Genomic DNA, 19,053 nt, shown 5'->3' with positions numbered 1-19,053 from the left:
CACTCACATTCACACAGTAGGGCCATGTGAATAATGTAAATACAGTCTTATTTTACAAAATTATTCACATGTGAATAACAGAAAAACTGTTTATTATACAGTATTATTCACATGTGAATAATATAAATACAGTCTATCATACAGCATTATACACATGTGAATAATATAAATACAGTCTATTATACAGCATTATACACATGTAAATAATATAAATACAGTCTTTTATACAGCGTTATCCACATGTGAATAATATAAATACAGTCTATTATACAGCATTATTCACATGTGAATAATATAAATACAGTCTTATACAGAATTATTCACATGTGAATAACATAAAAACAATTTATTATACAGTATTGTTCACATGTCAATAATATAAATAGTCTATTATACAGCAATTTTCACATGTGAATAATATAAATACAGTCTATTATACAACATTATTCACATGTGAATAACAAATACAGTCTATTATACAGTATTATTCACATGTGAATAATATAAATACAGTCTATTATACAGCATTATACACATGTGAATAATATAAATACAGTCTATTATACAGCATTATTCACATGTGAATAACATAAATACAGTCTATAACACAGTATTATTCACATGTGAATAATATAAATACTTTGTACATTTAAGTACGCAGTGAGAGAGTTGCCGTGCGCAACCCGAGGGTCCCTGGTTCAATCCCCACCTAGTACCAACCTCGCCACTTCTATTGTGTCCTGAGCAAGACACTTCACCCTTGCTCCCGATGGGTGCTGGTTAGCGCCTTACATGGAAGCTCCCTCCATCAGTGTGTGAATGTGTGTGTGAATGGGTAAATGTGGAAGTAGTGTCAAAGCGCTTTGAGTACCTTGAAGGTAGAAGAGCACTATACAAGTACAACCCATTTTTCATTTATTTATTTAAGTACAGTTAAAGTACCAATGATTGTCACACACACACTCGGTGTGGCGAAATTATTCTCTGCATTTGACCCAAAACCCTTGATCGACCCCTGGGAGGTGAGTGGAACAGTGAGCAGCAGCAGTGACTGCGCCCGGGAATCATTTTTGTTGATTTAGCCTTCAATTCCAACCTTTTTATTTAGAGCAATCCATTTTTTAGGTATAAGGGTAATATTTTTTCTCAATTTCTGGGTTTTCAAAACTATGAACTATTTTAGGGTTGTTTTTCAATGAATAACGCATTTTTGGGTAACAGGCTTTTTTTTTCATTAAAAAGGCATATTTTTCTTGAAGAGGATTATATTCTGGATTAATTTCCATCCATTCATCCATTTTTTACTGCTTGTCACATCTTATGTACATTAAAATATTTTAGCATGCTGTATAGAACTACTATGACCATGGACGACAATGCTTGTAAAACAATGTCACTCATATCTTGCTTTTGAGTATATTTTAATGGATTTTTTTTTTTTAATCACTGTTTGGGAAGGAGTAGGACAAACCAGCAGTAAAATGTATAGTTTTTAACCAACTATTGGGTCAAGGAGTGATAAATTGCGCAACCCAATAGTTGGGTTATGAATCAACCATCATTGAGTTACAACGACTCAACTTTTGGGTTAAATAATTCAACCCAATAGTTTGGTTGGGAATAACCCAACATTAAGTTATCATAACTCAACTTTTTGGTCGGGGTGGTGGTCCCTCTCTTTAAGAAGGGGGACCGGAGGGTGTGTTCCAACTATCGTGGGATCACACTCCTCAGCCTTCCCGGTAAGGTTTATACAGGTGTACTGGAGAGGAGACTACGCTGGATAGTCAAACCTCGGATCCAGGGGGAACAGTGTGGTTTTCGTCCTGGTCGTGGAACTGTGGACCAGCTCTATACTCTCGGCAGGGTTCTTGAGGGTGCATGGGAGTTTGCCCAACCAGTCTACATGTGCTTTGTGGACTTGGAGAAGGCATTCGACCGTGTCCCTCGGAAAGTCCTGTGTGGAGTGCTCAGAGAGTATGGGGTATCGGACTGTCTTATTGTGGCGGTCCGCTCCCTGTATGATCAGTGTCAGAGCTTGGTCCGCATTGCTGGCAGTAAGTCGGACACATTTCCAGTGAGGGTTGGACTCCGCCAAGGCTGTCCTTTGTCACCGATTCTGTTCATAACTTTTATGGACAGAATTTCTAGGCGCAGCCAAGGTGTTGAGGGGTTCCGGTTTGGTGGCCGCGGGATTAGGTCTCTGCTTTTTGCAGATGATGTGGTCCTGATGGCTTCATCTGGCCGGGATCTTCAGCTCTCACTGGATCGGTTCGCAGCCGACCGGAATGAGAATCAGCACCTCCAAGTCCGAGTCCATGGTTCTCGCCCGGAAAAGGGTGGAATGCCATCTCCGGGTTGGGGAGGAGACCCTGCCCCAAGTGGAGGAGTTCAAGTAACTAGGAGTCTTGTTCACGAGTGGGGGAAGAGTGGATCGTGAGATCGACAGGCGGATCGGTGCGGCGTCTTCAGTAATGCGGACGTTGTACCGATCCGTTGTGGTGAAGAAGGAGCTGAGCCGGAAGGCAAAGCTCTCAATTTACCGGTCGATCTACGTTCCCATCCTCACCTATGGTCATGAGCTTTGGGTCATGACCGAAAGGATAAGATCACGGGTACAAGCGGCCGAAATGAGTTCCCTCCGCCGTGTGGCGGGGCTCTCCCTTAGAGATAGGGTGAGAAGCTCTGCCATCCGGGAGGAACTCAAAGCCCCTGCTCCTCCACATCGAGAGGAGCCAGATGAGGTGGCTCGGGCATCTGGTCAGGATGCCACCTGAACGCCTCCCTAGGGAGGTGTTTAGGGCACGTCCAGCCGCTAGGAGGCCACGGGGAAGACCCAGGACACGTTGGGAAGACTATGTCTCCCGGCTGACCTGGGAACGCCTCTGGATCCCCCGGGAAGAGCTAGACGAAGTGGCTGGGGAGCGGGAAGTCTGGGCTTCCCTGCTTAGGCTGCTGCCCCCGCGACCCGACCTCGGATAAGCGGAAGATGATGGATGGATGGATGGATGGATGGAACTTTTTGCTTAAATGATTCAACGCAAAAGTTGGGTTGAAAAAATATACCCAAAATGTTGGGTTAAAATAACTCAAATAAGGGGTTCGTCCTTTTCTGAACCAACATCCATCCATTTTCTACCGCTTGTCCCTTTTGGGGTCTAGGTGGGTACTGGAGCCTATTTCATCTGCATTCGGGAGGAAGGCGTCGTACACCCTGGACAAGTCGCCGCCTCATCGCAGGGCCAAAACAGATAGTTAACATTTGTGTTAAAATTGGGTTATTTTTTTTAACCCAGCATTCAGCCAGTAAATGTTAGGTCACATTTTCTATTATCCTGCAAGCCCGCAGGGGCAAAAGCTATGGCCTTCCCCCCCCCCCCCCCCCAGAAAATTAGTTCAGCAGTTCTCAAGGAAGTCGTCTATTGATTCAGGTAGTTCACAGCATGTCTTTTGTACAATCTGTAAATATACTCAGCCTGATGCTATGAAAAGTTGAATTTTTTAACATACATTTCTTTAATTGTGAGAGAATTGACAAAAAAGGAAGCTTTGAAAAAATTACACACACAATGCTGGCTGACATCTGTTTTGTTCCTACCATTAAATGCTCCAAATAACGCCTTCTATTTAATCAACCGCAGAGTCTCCTATATCCGCCGGATGCGTGGTAAATATTACCGCGATTTCTAATTACGAACATCAGCTGTGCCTGTAGGTGACATATATAGTGATATTTATAAGGTCGGTAATTGTAATTGACATACAGTATAATGAGTTCTCGGCAACCAGCAGAAAGGCTGCAAGAGTTTGAGGAAAAAAAAAACAATTGCAATTTTTCTTTTCAAATTTGCAATTGCGCTTTGATATAAGATTTTTAAAAATGCATGCAACTGCAAAAAAAAAAAAAAAAAAAAAAAGTGAAGCAAGACATGTTACTTTTAGACTCAACCACAATATTATTGTCCCATGGTGCCACACATTTGAACAATATGGAATAATTAACTAAATATTAAATATTTGGCTTTATACAGACTGACTCAGAGCTTTTGTCTGCATCATGCTCTTAAACTGAAGAAATAACTGATACAACTTATACAGTGGTTGTTATGTAATGTAGTCCTAATACCTAACAATAATGCAAGTAACCATTTGAAAGGATATCAACTTATTTCTCATCACTGTAGAATTGTTTACAGTTGTACTGTAATTGGAAAGTAAATAACTTATCCTGAATAAAAAAACACAACAGTCATTCTCTCGATGAGGTTCAAGAGGTAGTCACCTGAAATGGTTTTCACTTCACAGGTGTGCTTGAAGCTCACCGAGAGAATGCCAAGAGTGTGCGAAAAAGTAATCAGAGCAAAGGGTGGCTATTTTGAAGAAACTAGAATATAAAACATTTTTTCAGTTATTTCACCTTTTTTTGTTAAGTACATAACTCCACATGTGTTCATTCATAGTTTTGGTGCCTTCAGTGACAATCTACAATGTAAATTTAGTCATGAAAATGAAGAAAACGCATTGAATGAGAAGGTGTGTTCAAACTTTTGGACTGTACTGTACTGTAGGTCTCTCTTTAATTTTACTTTTAGTATTATATCTGAGTCTGTGTATTTTATTGTACTTTTTTGTCTGATGTTGGTGCTGTCTAACTTCTGTGTGCATACATGTTTTTTATGGACCTTTTTGTGTATACCATTAACCTGCTGGGGACTGCAGATGGAAATTAGCCTTTGGCTACAATGTGGCACATATACATGTTATCGAATGCAACTGCGATAGGCTGCAGGACCCCCCACAACCCCGAAAGGGACAAGCAGTAGAAAATGGATGGATGTTCATTAATGTGCATTGTCCCATTTACCAAATAAAGATTTAATACTAAAAAAACAAAAAAAACTAACAAAATCCTTTATTTCACATTTGCACTTTTGAGATTGATAAGTACGTTTAAACTGTTCAAAAATATTGTAGATGTTTTACATTGTCACAGATTTGAGACATTTTTAATAATTTAGTGTGAATCGCATTAAATCTTGATTAATTGATTTAGAACCTCATGAATCGAAATCAGATCGATTTGGGAAATTGGCCATGATACCCAACCTGAACGTTTATTCATCACCAATTCATCAGAGTATTTTTAAAGCTAATTTATTTCAGTTGTTCAATGGAAAAAGTGAATCTCTTATACTTTAGTACTATTCACATACACAGATATTGTGTTCCTTTTCTGAATTTCACAGTAAGTTTTGTGATTAGTTTTTTTTTTACAACTAATTGAAAAATGTGTCTTTTGTGTGTGTAGTTGTGTGTGTAAGTACCGCATTTTTCGGATTATAAATCGCCCCGGAGTATAAATCGCACCGGCCGAAAATGCGTAATAGAGAAGGAAAAATAACATGCAGACGTCGCACTGGAGTATAAGTCGCATTTTTGGGGGACATTTTTTTGATAAAATCCAACACCAAGAATAGACATTTGAAAGGCAATTTAAAATAAATAAAGAATAGTAAACAACAGGCTGAATAAGTGTACGTTATATGACGCATAAATAACCAACTGCGAAGGTGCCTGGTATGTGAAGTGAAGTGAATTATATTTATATAGCGCTTTTCTCTAGTGACTCAAAGCGCTTTACATAGTGAAACCCAATATCTAAGTTACATTTAAACCAGTGTGGGTGGCACTGGGAGCAGGTGGGTAAAGTGTCTTGCCCAAGGACACAACGGCAGTGACTAGGATGGTGGAAGCGGGAATCGAACCTGCGACCCTCAAGTTGCTGGCACGGCCACTCTACCAACCGAGCTATACCGCCCCTTACCATAATATGTTAATGTAACATATTATGGTAAGAGTCAATTAAATAACTATAACATATAGAACATGCTATACGTTTACTAAACAATCTGTCACTCCTAATCGATAAATCCCATGAAATCTTCTTCCTCGGTGTCGCTTCAAAACAACTCTGCCAACTCCAAAGGTATGCGCCGCTTCTTCTTGTCGTTTTCTGATGCATATTTCACTATGTCCGGCTTGTAATCTGCTGTACATGATTTCCTTTTCTGTGCTATTTTTGTTCAGCCCTTCTCATTTTTATAAGTTACCGCCAACGCTGAAATGATCCATTTTAATAGCTACGGCAGTGGCATATAATATATATCAGTAAGCATCCCATGACCCACAATGCACTTCTACCATGACCCTCCCCCGCCGAATTCTTATTGGTTGACGTGTGTGACATATGTTGACATTTTCTTTGTCTCTTCCGCAAATGAGATAAATAATATTATTTGATTTTGTGTAATCTGCGGTACATGATTTCCTTTTCGGTGCCATTTTTGTTCAGCCCTTCTCAGTTTTTATAAGTTACCGCCAATGATGAAATGATCCATTTTAATAGCAGCGGCAATAGCATATAGCAGTTAGCATTCCATGACCCGCAATGCACTTCTGCCATGACCCTCCCCCGCCGAATTCTTATTGGTTGACGTGTGTGTGACGATTGCTGACATTTTCTTCGTCTCTTCTGCGAATTAGATAAATAATATTATTTGATATTTTACGGTAATGTGTTAATAATTTCACACATAAGTCACTCCGGAGTATATGTCGCACCCCCGGCCAAACTATGAAAAAAATGCGACTCATAGTCCGAAAAATACGGTACTTTTTGAGCACATTCAACAATACCGTGATGACATTAATTCTGGTCACAATCACCGTGATCATTTTTTTTATCGTACGTCCCTAAGTTAAATATTGTGCTGGTTCAGGCACTAATTAAAGCAGTTACTGCAAAAACGTCCTCGGCCTTTAATTGATGGCTGTGTCCTCATGCAACTCCTGGAAATCAAATACGTTTTGCACAATATTTTAATTTGTTGAGATGGGCCTGCAATTGCTAACATTTTGTTACAATAATTTACATTTCTAATTCAGTGGTTCTAATTAGATATTTTTTGTCTGTGTATAGCTCAGTTGGTAGAGTGGCCGTGCCAGCAACTTGAGGGTTGCAGGTTCGATTCCCGCTTCCGCCATCCTAGTCACTGCTGTTGTGTCCTTGGGCAAGACACTTTACCCACCTGCTCCCAGTGCCACCCACACTGGTTTAAATGTAACTTAGATATTGGGTTTCACTATGTAAAGCGCTTTGAGTCACTAGAGAAAAGCGCTATATAAATATAATTCACTTCACTTGTACTACGAACATGAAATTAAAGCACACTTGTGTAATTAAACTGTTTTAAAATTGAAATTTTGCATTATGACATTAAATTCTTAGTTTGTGTAGGACTTTAAGGAAAGGTATTTGTTTTAAATGTTTGAGTTTTTGGGTAATTAAAGGAGTCTACCACAATCAATACGCAAGATGATTTACATTATGGTCAAAAACTAGACATGTAACGCCAACACAACTGCAATGTTGTGCTCGTCCAACCTTTTTAATCCCTCTGCATATCATTCTCTGTTAACGCCAATTAGCAGCATAACCTTTCTATACTGAATGACACTCAGATGAAGCCCAATGCAAATAGCGTGTTGGATTAGTCGATCTGTTATTTTGCATTGACATGCAAGCTACTCAGTTATTCAACTGAACCATCAGACAGCGAATAGGTCACCGTGTCGAGTATACAGACTGATGACTATGTGCATCACCTTCTCCTGTTTTTTTTCAATTGTTTCATAACGTAAACCTGACCTGACCAAAAGAAAACTCACTGGCCACTTTAAAGCAGTGGTTTTCAACCTTTTTTTTTTGTGATGTACCCCCTGTGAGCATTTTGTTAAATTCAAGTACCCCCTAATCAGAACAAATCATTTTTGGTTGAAAAAAAGAGATAAAGTAAAATACAGCACTATGTCATCAGTTTCTGATTCATTAAATTGTATAACAGTGCAAAAATATTGCTCAATTGTAGTGGTCCTTCTTGAACTATTTGGAAAAAAATATATAAAAATAACTAAAAACTTGTTGAAAAATAAACAAGTGATTCACTTATAAATATAGATTTCTACAGATAGAAACAATCATCAACTTAAAGTGCCCTCTTTGGGGATTGTAATAGAGGTCCATCTGGATTCATGAACTTAATTTTAAACATTTCTTCACAAAAAAAAAGAAATCTTTAACATCAATATTTATGGAACATATCCACAAAAAATCTAGCTGTCAACACTGAATATTGCATTGTTGTATTTTTTTTCCACAGTTTATGAAATACATACATATTTTGTTGAAGTATTATTTAATAAATATATTATTAAAGGATTTTTGAATTGTTGCTATTTTTAGAATATAAAAAAAAAAAAATCACGTACCCCATGGCATACCTTCAAGTACCCCCAGGTGTACGTGTACCCCCATTTTAGAACCACTGCTTTAAAGGATGCAACTGCACAACAAATTAGATTAAATAAAAGAGCTGTATAAAAAACGGTCAGTTTTTAGGTGTTTGTTCTATAATATGTACAGTAAAGGCCAAAAGTTTGGACACACCTCCTCGTTCAATGTGTTTTTCTTTATTTTCATGACTATTTACATTGTAGATTGTCACTGAAGGCGTCAAAACTCTGAATGAACACATGTGGAGTAATGTACATAACACAAAAGGTGAAATAACTGAAAATATGTTTTATAATATAGTTTCTTCAAAATAGCCACTCTTTGCTCTGATTACCGCTTTGCACAGTCTTTGCATTCCCTCGATGAGCTTCAAGCACACCTGTGATGTGAGGTGACTACCTCTTGAAGCTCATCCAGAGAATGCCAAGAGTGTGCAAAACAGTAATCAGAGCAAAGGGTGGATACTTTGAACCAAACTTTTGGCCGGTATTGTATGTACTTGTAGTTAATTGCACGTCCGTAGCTAAATTTCACATGTCTTATTTTCCAACCGTTTTTATTACATTAAGGATCTTGTTACAGGTGCGCTGCTTTTTTTCTCCAAGAGTTTCTGTCATATAAAGTGAAAGGTTAATTTGTACCACATCTGGTGTTTAAACTTTTTTTTCCTATTAGATTTTCTCTTCTGCAACAGAGTGTTTCCTCCTGGAGCGTGTGTTTTTTTTTTCAGTCATAATTCGTTCTCCTATAAAGCTGTGGGACTTTGAAGACACTAAATTACTGGGTTTTTTTTTACGTTTTCAACTGTGTATGTATGTGTGCATGCAGGGATATTGACACATCGGTGCCTAAGGCATCTTTTTCTTATTACTTTGCCGAATAGAAAGCCTCTCCCTCTAACAGTTGTGTTTTTTAGTAGCTGATATTTATGAGGCAGGTGTTTATGAGGTGACATTACCATTGTATCTGATTTTGCAGCTACTTTAGACTCAGGCTTGGACAAACTCTATTGATACACAAGGGAAATTTTTCCACAAAGTGGCTCAGTTACAAAGGATGGAAATGGTAAGGATAGAAAGGATAATGCAGGTATAAAGTACACTAAAAATATACCATAGTAGCAATATAAAATATAACATATATGTAATATTTACATATTATATATAGAGTATATAATGTATACTGATATGGGGACGGCGTGGTGCGGTTGGGAGAGTGGCCGTGCCAGCAACCTGAGGGTTCCTGGTTCGATCCCCACCTTCTGCCAACTGCCTCACGTCCGTTGTGTCCTTGAGCAAGACACTTCACCCTTGCTCCTGATGGGTCGCATTTAGGGCCTTGCATGGCAGCACCTGCCATCAGTGTGTGACTGTGTGTGTGAATGAGTGAATGTGGAAGTAGTGTCAAAGCGCTTTGAGTACCTTGAAGGTAGAGAAGCGCTATACAAGTATCACCCATTTACCATTTAATTTACCATATATTATATTATCCATCCATCCATCCATTTTCTACCACTTGTCCCTTTTGGGGGTGGGGGTGGGTCCTGGAGCCTATCACAGCTGCATTTGGGCGGAAGGCGGCGTACACCCTGGACAAGTCGCCACCTCATCGCAGGGCCAACACTGATAGACAGACAACATTCACACTCACATTCACACACTAGGGTCAATTTAGTGTTGCCAATCAACCTATCCCCAGGTGCATAACCCATTTACCATATATTATATTATTATATTATATTTTATATAATATATACAGTATAAACACTTCTCAATTACCATGTACAATAATTAGAGTATATGTAACAGCTGCAGCAAAAAAAAGGGCAACATAAAACAGAGTAGATCCAGCAGAAAATATACATTATAATCAAAGAGAGGTAGCTAATATAGGTGTCAGGTAATAGACAGATATCCTCTATTGCTCTATGGTGAGTGATTATACAGCTGGATGGAGTGCGGAATGAAGGAGTATTTGAATCGCACAGTGTGTCAACAAAGCTGAAGAAGCCTGTGGGAGTATGAGCTCAGTTGTCCCTCAATTGTCTTGTGGAGAGGGTGGGCAGGATTGTCCATGATGGCCAGCAGTTTGTCCAGTGTCCTCCTGTCGCTCACTGACACAAACGCCTCCAACTGCGTGCCGATAGTTTGGCCGGTTTTCCGGATCAGTTTGTCATTCCGGTTTAAGTCCCTTTTGCTGGTGCTGCTCCCCGAAGAGACCACTGCAAAGTACAGGGCACTGGCCACAACATACTTTTTCCCTATACAATGCATTTAATTCGTCTTTCAACGTGTTTCACCTGTACCTGCCTGTTTTTGTTCTCCGTTTTTGCATGACTTCAAAGACCTTAATGGTGTTTTTTTGTGTGTCCCTCTTCATCTTCCAGTCACCGATGAAGACACTGTGAAAAGATACTACGCGAAATTTGAGGAGAGGTTCTTCCAGACCTGTGAGAAGGAGCTTTTGAAAATCAACACTTTTTATTCAGGTAATGAATTAACACCGTTATTTCCTACATGTTTAACAAAATAAAACCTACTATATCTGCAGGATCTCACATGTGGAACCATATTCTCAAGGGACGATACTATAAGAATAAAAAAGTAATGCATAATCTTTAGGGTAGTCACTGTGCAGCTTGTATATATAGATTAAAAAATTTGCAATCTACTAAAAATGACTCAAAACAGCCATTATATATATCCCCCTAGCTCTATAGCTATCAATCTTAATACCTAAATTCTCTCCGATTAGGGCACTGGTGCCGACGTAACTGGTACTAACCAGCCCAATAAAAGAAGTACTGGTAGTTATCAGTTCCTAATTTCTGTGCTAAATGAATGCACTCAGCTGCCTGATTAAAGGTGATTTTGTGCAATCAAGTAGCGTCTAATTAGTAGAAAGACAGACTCTGACGCTCCTTTTTAAACATAGTAATCCTTTTTAAACATTAATACGCTACCAGGCCTCTATCTATCTATCTATCTATCTATCTATCTATCTATCTATCTATCTATCTATCTATCTATCTATCTATCTATCTATCTATCTTAGGGGTGTCAAACTCATTTTAGATGGGGGGCCACATGTAGAACAATCTACTCCCATGTGAGCCGAACTGGTAGAATCACGGCACGATAACGTAAAAATAAAGACAACTTCAGATGGTTTTCTTTGTTTAAAAATTCAACAGGCACATTCTGAAATTGTACAAATCATAATGTTGTTGATTTTTATTTTTTTACACTTACATGTTGCGGTTAATAGTAATTTTTCTTCTTTATTTGTCGTTATTTATATTTTCTGAATAAATTACGTGATACTGTTCATCGGTCAAGTCATTGGTGTTAATTTTCAATCTATCATAAACAAAAAAATTATATCAAAATCACGTAGTTTGATCCTTTGGTTTATTTTGTACATATGGAGCATCATCTACAAATTTATAAAGGATTAGCAAACTCATCCCGCGGCCCGGAAAAAGCCTGTTTGCGGGCCTGATCCGACCCTCGGGCCGTACGTTTAACACCACTTATCTATGTGACTTCATATATATATCAATCAATCAATCAATCAATCAATCAATGTTTACTTATATAGCCCTAAATCACTAGTGTCTCAAAGGGCTGCACAAACCACTACGACATCCTCGGTAGGCCCACATAAGGGCAAGGAAAACTCCAGTAGGACATCGGTGACAATAATGACCCAGTGGGACGTCGGTGACAATGATGACTATGAGAACCTTGGAGAGGAGGAAAGCAATGGATGTCGAGCGGGTCTAACATGATACTGTGAAAGTTCAACATGATACTGTGAAAGTTCAATCCATAATGGATCCAACGCAGTCGCGAGAGTCCAGTCCAAAGCGGATCCAACACAGCAGCGAGAGTCCCGTTCACAGCGGAGCCAGCAGGAAACCATCCCAAGCGGAGGCGGATCAGCAGCGCAGAGATGTCCCCAGCCGATACACAGGCGAGCAGTACATGGCCACCGGATCGGACCGGACCCCCTCCACAAGGGAGAGTGGGACATAGAAGAAAAAGAAAAGAAACGGCAGATCAACTGGTCTAAAAAGGGAGTCTATTTAAAGGCTAGAGTATACAAATGAGTTTTAAGGTGAGACTTAAATGCTTCTACTGAGGTGGCATCTCGAACTGTTACCGGGAGGGCATTCCAGAGTACTGGAGCCCGAACGGAAAACGCTCTATAGCCCGCAGACTTTTTTTGGGCTTTGGGAATCACTAATAAGCCGGAGTCCTTTGAACGCAGATTTCTTGCCGGGACATATGGTACAATACAATCGGCAAGATAGGATGGAGCTAGACCGTGTAGTATTTTATACGTAAGTAGTAAAACCTTAAAGTCACATCTTAAGTGCACAGGAAGCCAGTGCAGGTGAGCCAGTACAGGCGTAATGTGATCAAACTTTCTTGTTCTTGTCAAAAGTCTAGCAGCCGCATTTTGTACCAACTGTAATCTTTTAATGCTAGACATGGGGAGACCCGAAAATAATACGTTACAGTAGTCGAGGCGAGACGTAACAAACGCATGGATAATGATCTCAGCGTCTTTAGTGGACAAAATGGAGCGAATTTTAGCGATATTACGGAGATGAAAAAAGGCCGTTTTAGTAACGCTTTTAATGCGTGCCTCACAGGAGAGAGTTGGGTCGAAGATAATACCCAGATTCTTTACCGTGTCGCCTTGTTTAATTGTTTGGTTGTCAAATGTTAGAGTTGTATTATTAAATAGAGTTCGGTGTCTAGCAGGACCGATAATCAGCATTTCCGTTTTTTTGGCATTGAGTTGCAAAAAGTTAGCGGACATCCATTGTTTAATTTCATGCCTCCAGCTGACTACAATCCGGCGTGTTGGTCAGCTTTTGGGGCATGTAGAGTTGGGTGTCATCAGCATAACAGTGAAAGCTAACACCGTATTTGCGTATGATGTCACCTAGCGGCAGCATGTAGATGCTGAAGAGTGCAGGGCCAAGGACCGAACCCTGGGGAACTCCACACGTTACCTTAACGTAGTCCGAGGTCACATTGTTATGGGAGACACACTGCATCCTATCAGTAAGATAAGAGTTAAACCAAGACAGGGCTAAGTCTGACATACCAATTCGTGCCAATTCGTATATACATATATATACAAATGTATATATATATATATACATATATATATATATATATATATATATATATATATATATATATATATATATATATACACATATATATCTATATATATATATATATATATATATATATACACATATATATCTATATATATATGTGTGTGTGTGTATATATTTACATACAAATATTTATGATAAAATATAATAAATACTATTTATTATAAATAGTATTATTATTATTATTTCATATTAATGTACTGTATTATAAAACAACTCTAATAACATAAATGATAAAATAAAAAGTGCATATAAAGGCCTACCCCATTAAACATCTTATCCTAATAGCTGTCTGTTCCATCCATCCATCCATCCATCCATTTCTACCGCTTATTCCCTTTGGGGTCGCGGGGGGCGCTGGTGCCTATCTCAGCTACAATCGGGCGGAAGGCGGAGTACACCCTGGACAAGTCGCCACCTCATCGCAGTAGCTGTCTGTTACTCTCTGCAATTTAGAAATATTGGCATATATACTTTTATGTAAGGTCCATCAGACCCACAAACGCTGGCTGAGTAACAACAATATGAACATTACACAAGGGTTAATAACCGTGTGTTGACAATTTGTTGAGGCAGTCAGCGGTGAGAGTATTTCAGGGAGTGTGGGAGAATGCATGCACAGCGTAACATGAGACACAAGCCATAGCTTACTGCCGGTACCAGAGGGTTGACTTCTGTAAATATGAACTTGAGCACACAAGAGAAACATTATACAAACCCCGTTTCCATATGAGTTGGGAAATTGTGTTGGATGTAAATGTAAACGGAATACAATGATTTGCAAATCCTTTTCAACCCATAGTCAATTGAATGCACTACAAAGACAAGATATTTGATGTTCAAACTCATATACATTACTTTTTTTTGCAAATAATAATTAACTTAGAATTTCATGGCTGCAACACGTGCCAAAGTAGTTGGGAAAGGGCATGTTCACCACTGTGTTACATCACCTTTTCTTTTAACAACACTCAATAAACTTTTGGGAACTGAGGAAACTAATTGTTGAAGCTTTGAAAGTGGAATTCTTCCCCATTTTTGTTTTATGTAGAGCTTCAGTCGTTCAACAGTCCGGGGTCTCCGCTGTCCTATTTTACGCTTAATAATGCGCCACACATTTTCAATGGGAGACAGGTCTGGACTGCAGGCGGGCCAGGAAAGTACCCGGACTCTTTTTTTATGAAGCCACGCTGTTGCAACACTTGTCTTGCTGAAATAAGCAGGGGCGTCCTTGATAACGTTTGCTTGGATGACAACATATGCTGCTCCAAAACCTGTATGGACCTTTCAGCATTAATGGTCTCTTCACAAATGTGTAAGTTACTCATGACTTGGGCACTAATACACCCCCATACCATCACAGATGCTGGCTTTTGAACTTTGCGCCTATAACAATCGGGATGGTTATTTTCCTCTTTGTTCTGGAGGACACCATGTCCTCTGTTTCCAAATATAATTTGAAATGTGGACTCGTCAGACCACAGAATACCTTTCCACTTTGCATCAGTCCATCTTAGGTGAGCTCGGGCCCAGCCAAGCCGGCAGCATTTTAGGATATTGTTGATAAAAGGGTTTTACTTGCACTTACAGATGTAGCGACCAACTGTATATTGATGCAGTACCGCCTGAGGGATCAAAAGTCCATAATATCATCGCTTACATGCAGTGATTTCTCCAGATTCTCTGAACTTTTTAATGACTTTACGGACCGTAGATGGTAAAATCCCGAAATTCCTTGCAATAGCTCGTTGAGAAATGTTGTTCTAAAACTGTTCGACAATTTGCTTACAAATTGGTGACCTTCGCTCCATTCTTGTTTGTGAATTACTTAGCATTTCATGGAAGCTGCTTTTATACCCAATCATGGCACCCACTTGTTCCGAATTAGCCTGCACACCTGTGGGATGTTCCAAATAAGTGTTTGATGAGCATTCCTCAACTTTATCAGTATTTATTGCCACCTTTACCAACTTCTTTGTCACGTGTTGCTGGCATCAAATTCTAAAGTTAATGATTATTTGCAAACAAAAAAATGTTTATCAGTTTGAACATCAAATATGTTGCCATTGTATTATATTTAATTGAAAATGATTTGCAAATCTTTGTATTCCGTTGATGTTTACATCTAACACAATTTCCCAACTCATATGGAAACGGGGTTTGTACATGTGGTGCTCCCTCTAGAGGATGTTTTAGTCACTGCAGGTCAACAAGGGGGCATTAGGCCCTCTTCCGTCGCAGGAACTTTTTCAGGAACTTCCCTACTTAAATAGAGTTCCCCCTGTGTTTCCAAAAAAACTACCCGGGTACATTTGGTTCTTCCGGAACCATTTGAAGTTCCTCCTAGCTAGGTGGGACTTTTCCAAGCGACCCGGAGCCATATTGGGACGGCGTGGCGCAGTGGGAGAGTGGCCGTGCACAACCCGAGGGTCCCTGGTTCAATCCCCACCTAGTCCCAACCTCGTCACGTCTGTTGTATCCTGAGCAAGACACTTCAACCTTGCTCCTGATGGGTGCTGGTTAGCGCCTTGCATGGCAGCTCCCTCCATCAGTGTGTGAATGTGTGTGTGTGAATGGGTTAATGTGGAAGTAGTGTCAAAGCGCTTTGAGTACCTTGAAGGTAGAAAAGCGCTATACAAGTACAACCCATTTATCATTTATCATTTATATTGGACCAAAAATACATCAATAAAATCTGTCTGGAGACGCAACAAATTTAAAAGCCTTGTATAAGTGTTTTAATGAAAGCAACACATGCTGTAAGTGTCTACTGTATATAGGAGCCATCCATTATCATTTCTAATAAGACTTTCCTAAATAAGCATGCCATTACATCTGAGTGTTTTTATGAATATTGCATTCCGTTCAAACCACATGACCGCAGGTATTCTATTAGGCACACCTGCATAATCTAATACTAAATCTAGGTGCACTGGCATTCTGACACTGCCATAGCTGTATGTACAGGAGGGTCACATATTCAAGTACATTTTATTGCAATGACTGCACAAAGTAACCTCATTATGAAGGTATGGTTGGGTGAGTTTGGTGAACCAGATAGCCGATACCGTTAAACACTATTATTCTAGGAGAAATGGTGAGCCAGGAGGCAGTGAATCATTTTTTGAGGGGCCTGTGTGACGTAGTGGCTGAGCCATGTGTATATCAGCAAACCTCACTTTGACCATCTCAATACCAGTGCAGGCTATCGGGTTGATAGCTCTGGCTTTTAGCTCGGTAGCTCTTATGCCGGCGACCCAGGTTCAAGTCCCTGGCAGAACTAAACCAGGCAGGTTTCACCTTTGATTGATCGTTATTTAATTGCAGTATTGTGTGTTTAATTAAAATAACCTTTTCAGTTTTTAACAGTTTAATGTAAAGTTCTGTCGGGGTGTATTTTGAAGTAAAATTTTACAGGGAACACACCATTCGCAGTGTCTTCACTGACACATGCATTCACCGGATCTTTGATCGTAAAGCAACCTGCGCCGCCTTTCAGGCAACCATTTGCGTTTTAGGTAAAGGAGCTTGTGTGTTCAAAATAAACTGTGTGATTAATCTGCGGTCCGATATGATTGATACAATAATGATTTGTGAATAATTGCACGAGTTAAAGCGTTAGACTTTGACAGCCCTGGTTCTTCTGTAAATGCAGCTTGAAAATGGTCCCCGAGAAAATCAGCACTTTTCTTCGCTGTCATTCTCGTGTTTAAAAAAAGTTGTTAGCAAATTTCAGATAAATGCAGCTGTCAAGGGCACTGTAGCTCCTTCACATTTATCTGCTCACAGGCCTTGAATTTTAACTTTTTTAGGTCAAGGCAAGAGTTGGCTTAAAGGAGGGCTTGTATTTTAGGGCAGTGGTTCTCAACCTTTTTTCAGTGATGTACCCCCTTTGAACATTTTTTTTAATTCAAGTACCCCTTAATCAGAGCAAAGCATTTTAGGTTGAAAAAAAGAGATAGAGAAGTAAAATACAGCACTATGTCATCAGTTTCTGATTCATTAAATTGTATAACAGTGCAAAATATTGCTCTTTTGTAGTGGTCTGTCTTGAACTATCGTATTTCCTTGAATTGCCGCAGGGCATATATTATGCGTCTGCCGGGTCAAACTCGCTTCGCAAAATAATGCTTAGTATTACCGCCTGGTCAAACTCGTGACATCATGAGTGACACTTCCCCTGTCATCATTTTCAAAATAGAGAAGGGCTATTTCAATACCGGTAATTTGAAATCGCATAAAGGGAAGAAGATTAAGAGCTATTCAGTATGATTTAAGGTCCAAGCTTACATCACACTCAAATTTTTACTGCATGCCTTTGGGAAGTGCCAGAGTGAGAAGAGGTTTTAAAATAATTAGCGCATGCTTACTTTTACCGCATGCCTTTGGTAAGCACAGGAGTGAGAAGAGGTGTTAAATTAATTAGCGCCCGGCGGCAATTTAAGGAAATACGGTATGTGGAAAAAAATATATAAAATAACTAAAAACTTGTTGAAAAACAAACAAGTGATTCAATTATGAATAAATATTTATACACAGAGAAGTAATCATCAACTTAAATTGCCCTCTTTGGGTATTGTAATAAACATCCATCTGGATTCATGAACTTAATTTTAAACATATCTTCACTAAAAAAGAAATCTTTAACATCAATTTTTATGGAACATGTCCATAAAAAATCTAGCTGTCAACACTGAATATTGCATTGTTGCATTTGTTTTCACACTTTATGAACCTACATTCATATTTTGTTGAAATATTATTCAATAAATATATTTATAAAGGATTTTTGAATTGTTGCTATTTTTAGAGTATTTTAAATAAATCTCACGTACCCCTTGGCATTCCTTCAAGTACCCCCAGGGGTACGCGTACCCCCATTTGAGAACCACTGTTTTAGGGCAATTTGGAAGGTCACCAAGGTAAACATTATTTTCATTCAAGGCAGTTTATATATATATATATATATATATATATATATATATATATATATGTATATGTGTGTATATGTATATGTGTGTATATTTATATGTATATGTGTGTATATGTATGTGTATATGTATATGTATGTATATATATGTGTATATGTATATGTGTGTATATATATTTATACGTGTATATATGTATGTATATGTGTATATATATATGTATGTATATGTGTATATATATTTGTATATATATATATGTATATGTGTATATATATGTGTATGTATATATATGTATGTAAATACATATTTCTATATATATATGTGTGTATGTATATTTATATAGATATAGATAGATAGATATAGAAATAGATAGATAGATTGATAGTACTTTATTGATTCCTTCAGGAGAGTTCCCTCAGGGGAAAAAATAAAAAATAATATATATATAAATAAAAACAGTTTTTCGTATTGTGAGGCACATGCACTAACCCCTGTGCCACCTTGCTGCCCAGACTTGACAAGTTATGATGCTAATTTTAAAGGCCTACTGAAATTAGATTTTCTTAATTAAACGG

The 19,053-nt window shown here is 38.8% G+C and overlaps 1 protein-coding gene across 2 annotated transcripts in view; it reads left to right on the top strand.

Annotated features, from left to right (window-relative positions):
• xpr1a (xenotropic and polytropic retrovirus receptor 1a) overlaps positions 1-19,053 on the top strand; it is a 227,685-nt gene that overhangs the window by 117,736 nt on the left and 90,896 nt on the right. For both annotated transcript variants that reach the window (XM_061887976.1, XM_061887975.1), the window contains exon 3: positions 10,740-10,841. In XM_061887976.1, coding sequence (XP_061743960.1) covers positions 10,740-10,841 — 102 coding nt within the window. The remainder of the gene's footprint in view (positions 1-10,739; positions 10,842-19,053) is intronic.

The sequence above is a fragment of the Nerophis ophidion genome, linkage group LG26 (assembly GCF_033978795.1).
Source record: "Nerophis ophidion isolate RoL-2023_Sa linkage group LG26, RoL_Noph_v1.0, whole genome shotgun sequence".
Taxonomy (NCBI): domain Eukaryota; kingdom Metazoa; phylum Chordata; class Actinopteri; order Syngnathiformes; family Syngnathidae; genus Nerophis; species Nerophis ophidion.
The sequence above is the reverse complement of the archived record's forward strand: the minus strand, read 5'-3'. Positions and strand labels throughout refer to the sequence as shown.